This window comes from Merops nubicus, unplaced genomic scaffold (genome assembly GCF_000691845.1).
Source record: "Merops nubicus isolate BGI_N331 unplaced genomic scaffold, ASM69184v1 scaffold5944, whole genome shotgun sequence".
Classification (NCBI taxonomy): domain Eukaryota; kingdom Metazoa; phylum Chordata; class Aves; order Coraciiformes; family Meropidae; genus Merops; species Merops nubicus.
In genome coordinates this window covers 15,186-21,493 of record NW_008606122.1, presented here as the reverse complement: position 1 = coordinate 21,493, position 6,308 = coordinate 15,186, and the positions used below count along the sequence as shown (strand labels likewise).

The 6,308-nt window shown below is 44.2% G+C and overlaps 1 protein-coding gene across 1 annotated transcript in view; it reads right to left on the bottom strand.

Moving 5' to 3' along the window:
- Positions 1–2,826: 2,826 nt before the first annotated feature.
- Positions 2,827–6,308, bottom strand: part of PRPH2 (peripherin 2 (retinal degeneration, slow)) — a 10,242-nt gene continuing 6,760 nt past the window's right edge. Inside the window, exon 3 of the mRNA XM_008939543.1 lies at positions 2,827–3,063. Within this exon, the coding sequence (XP_008937791.1) occupies positions 2,827–3,063 (237 nt within the window). The remainder of the gene's footprint in view (positions 3,064–6,308) is intronic.

The following is a 6,308-nucleotide window of genomic DNA, read 5'->3' as shown; positions in this document are numbered from 1 at the left end:
CCACCTATAGGAACGCATAAAACAGGTTCAAAAAATGAATTCAGAACCAGAAAGTCAGCAGTAATGCAAATTAAAGAAATCTGTATTAAATTGTATATATTTAAACATTTTCTTTAAAGAGGAGATATATTGCAATACAATTTTTAATACCTAAATTTACATTTTACATTTGCAGGCAGCAGAGATATCTGTATCTAGAACAGCATTTGGGATGTCACGAGGAAGTGTATGTAAGATTGGACGAATGATATATTACATGTAATATTTTACAAAGCAGTCATGTTACCATCTTAATCATAAGTTTTTACAAAGATCTTCATTAACCAGGAGACTTTATTTTAGACAGCCTTAGCACACACACTATTTGTTCTTATTTGTGTGAATATCCGACTGCAGTACTATTCTTCATAAACCTGTCTCACATGGTCTGTCTACCTGCCTAATGCCATGAGACCCTTGCTCTGGAAACTGGCTTCTCCAGAGTGGTGTTGCAAGAATAATTTGACAATGTATATCACTCTAGCAATAGACTAGGAGGAGGGGGATGGGGGAAGAGATGACAAATAATTGGAGAGTCCTGGCTCTATCAGTGGTCTAAACCAGATTTCTAGGGCAGCAATAAATCTAGATCACTTTGTAAAATCAGATGTCTAGTCAAGTAACCGGTATAGATCACAGCACACTGAAGCCTCACAAGGAAAAACTGTAGTTAATCCTTGTAATCCAGCTCCTATCCGTGTGTGACTCCTCCGAAAAGCTCTTCTCTGATACATGTGGCCACATCGTGCGTCATCCACAATCCTGTTCTCCAGCAGAGCAGCTGAGAGGAGCAGCTGGTCGTAGCAATGTCTTACTGAGAAGGATGGGGTTGGTCTGGTTTGTACAGTTTTGCCATGCAGAGTGTCCCTCAGCAAAGCAACAGATGATAGGCTGTGGTGAGTAGCACGTTGGCTTTTGTTAGTGCCCTTGTTCTAGTCAGTCACGCACAAGAGAGTTGACTTTTTAGCTCATTATTGTAATGAAAATGAAAAGCTTTGAACAGCTTTGAAAAAGTGAAAGGATGCCACAAAGACCTATCAAAGTCAAAACTTGCATGCAGGTGGCCTGAAACAGCCTGGCCATGGAGATGTAGACTATGGCTTGATGTAAAGACATGTCCCTACCTCTCCCACCGTGAACTGGTCTGTCCATCCCAGAAGGAGTTTGAACAAAAGCTGGAGGAGCTGAGTGCTGCTGGAGCGAGTGTTAAGGATGAAAACTAATGGGCTATGCAATGATTAGGCAGCTGCAAACGTGGCTTTGTTTGAAGACCAGCCACCAGCCAGGTGGAAGGGACCTGCTGGGAAAACTTCCAGGGACACAGCAGACAAGGAAGGGTTTTGCACAGCCAGGGTAAAACTAAGCGTAGTGCCTGGCTTGTAGCTGAGGGGACAAGGTGTCTTCAGTTGTTTGTGCAGGAGGTTGGGGCTTTCTCTCTTGGGTTTCTTCCCCTTCAGCTGAAGTTACCTGGTAGCTGCAGGTAAACTCAGGATGATGCTTTCTTCCCTTACTAGAGGCTACACACCACAGCAAACCCTTTCCATGTTTTATTCCAACCTTGCATATGAGAACAGGGTCCTCCCCAGCTCTGACAGTATGCTTGGCAAGATGCAGCATGTGCTGAATGTGCATTCCCTTTGACTTAAAAGATATAATGAAAGGTACCCTTATCACTGATGAAGAAAAATAAGACTTGTAAAATTTGCACTCTGGAGACTGATTTAAACTTACTTTTTCCCTGGCCTCAGAGTTTGAGGCTTGACATACTTGCAAATGAAGGGTATCCGTTTGCTAGCACTTTGAAAAACACCTGAAGTGTTAGTTCTAAGTAGCCTTTTTGGTTTGCTTTTAATTTTCTTGATTTGAAAACAGTTGGGCTTGAATATTCTCGAGCAAGCTATGAGATTTGCATATGTGAAGGGTTAGGATTAGGTCCAGGGTTGCTTTTTAAAATGTCCAGAATAACTATCAGTGGTACATGCTCAGAGCATTGATTCCACCCGTTACCAGAGGACTCTTCTAACCTTCTACTTGTTTAAATACAAAGTGAAGCATAAGTCTAGGAGACAGTCATTCAAGATATACAGGCTGAAAAAAAAACCCTGAGAAACAAACCCCATATCTTAGTGTTGTTTTCATGATACTTGTACTGTTCTGTTAAATTACAGTTTTTGCTTAGTACATAAATTCTCAGCATAAAGTTGCATTTTGTTCTATGTACATTTTAAGAATACAGCAGAAAATACCATTGCTTAGCACGTTAACAAAAATCACATAATATGAGAAGTCTGTCAAAATACCTGTATACTAAGTTATATACAATTCTGGAAATCCTTATTCCTTTGACTTCTAACCTGTTATTCCCCAGAAAGCCAATCATCTGTTTGTCTTTAGAAGTTGATGGACGTAAAGTGTGCCGATAAACAATTTGAGAAAAAAATATTAACTTTTCCAATTCTACTTTTAATTTTGAAATAAGATGGAATGGATACCTGTGTGTTGTCAGAAATTGATTTTTTTTTTAATTACCTGTCCCTGGTAAGGGAACATGAATATTGCAAGCCCTAGTGGGGTCGCTTCCCCAGGGAGGTGTGAATATGGTGTACTTACATTGTGGATAACTGCACTGTCCCAAGGTGCACTATGTTGTATACTCCCATATAAAAAGAAAAGCTTACGTAGAAATGTGTATTCTGGTGGTTGATACATAGCTTTTCACACGTAGCTATTCACAATTCTCAGTTTTTTTTATTTCTCTCTGGTAACAAGTCCACATCAGTGAGGAGCTCAGCTGACGGTTGCGATGGCTGGTGTCTTCCCACCTTCCTCTCCTTCGGCCCCTTCGGCGCCTGCTTCCACCTGATTGAACTTACCAATCTTTTTCAAACTCTCCAGTGCAGACTTGAAAGTGTCCTTCAGGCTGTTCTCCAGGACCCACCCTTCGCTTTCACATTCGGGGTCTTCAGGATTGGCAATGCTCTCCAGGGAGGTGTGCAGGAGACGCAAGCCAACCATCACAGACGTCTGTGCCATGCAGTGGGAAAGACAGAGAGCGTCAGGCAAACCTGCACACCCTTAGCCACATCCTCACCATCCTCTCCTATCAGCAGCCCCGGCTGGTGGCATCAATAAAGTGCCAAAGGCACCAGATGCAGCTTAAGGGCTGTGGGAATTCTCCACGTGGGAAGAGATCCTGAGCGCTCTTCCCCCTTGAGACAGCCAGGAGGGGTGAGGGGCAGTTGGCAGGAGGAAAAATGACCCTTCACAAGCAGAAAAGGAAAGGGTGGAGGTCTGAAGTGCACCACAGGAAGTCTGACAGGTGATAAGTAATGAGTGGACACATCAGCTTACAAGGGTTGCTGCAGAACAGCAGCTTTATGTGGCCATGTGCACCAGGGGCCTTTCCCCATCCCCTTTCACAGGTTTGGCAGCTCCTTGGAGCTTTTAACGAAGCCTCTGCTCTTGTCCACTAGATGTCTATAAATCTGTTTAAATGTGCAACAGTATCCTCTGCCATCGTCCACTTCATTTTATCCACAGGTGTTTTTACTTCACATTGACCTTAATTTACTTTCCAAGCATACTAATCTGATCAAGGAAATATTAATGAATCAGCAACTGTGCAGGACAGAGCAGCAGCATTAGGATTTGAGCCATCAGCCTGTCTACTTCAAACTCTAGTCTGGTTTTTTTGTAGAGGTTATGTGCAAGTAAGGAAACCAAAGCAGCAGGTGATCTCTATCTGTTGCAAAACTGTCTAAAACAAATTTCTATTTCTGACAAAATATTCCCTAGTCCCAGCAGCCTGGCCTGAGACTTATTCTACTGTAACATCCTTGATGCTGGCAATACCCCAAGCCTGCCTCCAGAGAGAAAGAAGGCAGTCTCCTGCATTCTAACACCATTCAGACCAACCCAACTTCCATTCTTATGGTGCTTATGAAAAATAGTCTTTTGTATGCTAGGTAAAGCTAAGATCAAGACTACTGGGTGTTGCTACCAACTTCACAGGATTTGTTCTGGAAAGGAAGTGATTACCTTTGGTTCTCCTAAACCCTAATGGCTAAAGGGGTTGGCATCCTAGTGTGTTGCTTACCTGGTGGCACAGCTGAGGGCCATGGAGAGCTGCCCAGGACCTGCAAGGTGCAGCTCTCTGTTGAGGCTTTTGAACTAGAGGTGGAGGAGCTTGCAAACTCTCATGCAGGATTACAGCAGCAGGTAGCTGGGTAGCTCTCAAGTTGGGAGTCGGCCAACAGCAAAATTCACATCTAGCTTTTGGACTCATGGGGCTGCTCAAGCACATTCTTCTGTGGACCATTCGTCACCCTACCTACCCTGGTCATCCTGTTTGTGTGTGTCAGTGTCTCTAAACTCCTAGAATTCTAAAGCTGCTATTGGTTACTCTCAAAATTTTCACGTTAGTGTTTCTCTGCTTTCACTCAAGATGAGAAAGGGAAAAACATTGGTCAAACAACCAAGCTTCAACAAATACTTCCATAGCCAAAGGAAAAGTTTCATCCTGTTCAACATGGGAATGTATGACCTACAACATCTTGGTCCTCAAAGAAGTTTCTACTGGCCCTGAATCTGGAAATAGTCTCATTTTGTTGTGGATCTATCCAATACTATGAAAATCAGTTGAAACACTATTTTATGTTGGTCTGAATGGTGTTAGAATGCAGGAGACTGCCTTCTTTCTCTCTGGAGGCAGGCTTGGGGTATTGCCAGCATCAAGGATGTTACACCAGCATAATACAGTAGAATAAGTCTCAGGCCAGGCTGCTGGGACTAGGGAATATTTTGTCAGAAATAGAAATTTGTTTTAGACAGTTTTGCAACAGATAGATGAGATCACCTGCTGCTTTGGTTTCCTTACTTGCACATAACCTCTACAAAAAAAAGCAGGAGCTTTTTTTTTTGTGACTGAGTTACCAAGTCCTACTATTTGACAACAAAATTAGCTGTATTTACAGGCTTTCCTGGATGGCTGGAAGTCACTAAATGTTGTTGTGCTTTAAAGAAGGAAGATGCTTGTGCAGAACGGAGCCGCTCACCTGCCCTTGAATGAGATCCTGTGACATTTTCTCTCAGTGTAAGACTTAATTTTCTTAAAACTCTTGCTCAGAAAGATTTTGGGCCCCTAGGGTTGAGATTTCTTAAAAGCAGTACAAAATATTCAGGGTCTTGTCACCTCTAGTGAAACAGCCTGCTTTCTCTGCTGGATGAGAAGAGAGTCCAGGAGAGTGTCTGGTAAAATGGTCTATATCTCCTGCATGATAGCACAGAGCCTTGGACTATGAGTTTACTGAAGTCCTGCACTAGGGAGGGAACAACTGCACCAGGATATGCTGGGGGTGACTGGCTAAAAGCAATGTGGGAGTAAAGGCCCTTGAGGTGTTGGTGAACACAAAGTTGAACATGAGCCAGCAATGTGCCCTTGCACCAAGGAAGGCAAATGGTGTCCTGGGCTGCATTAAAGTATTGCCAGCAGGCTGAGGGAGGTGATCCTTCCCCTCTACTCAGTGCTGCTGAGGCCATAGCTGGAGTGCTGTCTCCAGCTCTGGGCTCCTCAGTACCAGAGAAATGTGGGTATACTGGAGGGAGTCCAGCAAGGGGCCACTGAGATGATGAAGGGACTGGAGCACCTCTTCTGTGTGAAGAGGCTGAGCCAGCTGGGAACATTCAGTCTGGAGAAGAGAAGGGTCAGGGGGATCTCATCAATGTGTACAAATGCCTGCAGTGAGCACGCAAAGGAGATGGAGCCAGACTCTTTTCCACAGTGCCAAATGGCAGGACAAGAAGCCACGGGCACAAATTGGAACACAGGAGCTTCTGTTTGGATGTTGGGATACACTTTTTCACTGTGAGGGTGACTGAGTACTGGCACAGGTTGCTCAGAGAATTGTTGGTATGTCCCTCCTTGGAGATATTCAAAAGCCATCTGCACATGGTGCTGGGCAACTAGCTCCAGGTGTCCCTGCTTGAGCAGGAGGCTGTGGACAAGATGACCTCCAGAGTCCCTTTTCAGCCCCAACCAGTCTGTACTTTGAGTTGTATACCTCCAGCAGGGACGGCCAGGGCATCTGGGTCCCAAGGCTAGCTCAGTCTCACTGAGGGATGATTTGCCTTGGCCAATAGACAATCTGTCATGAAAAAAATTGCCATTTTACATTGCCTTTAAAGTGGCATCAAGAACAAGGCCGTAGTGTTTCTCCAGGGTTAGGTATGGGCAGCCTGGCCTGGTGCATCCCCTCCCTGTACCACAGCAC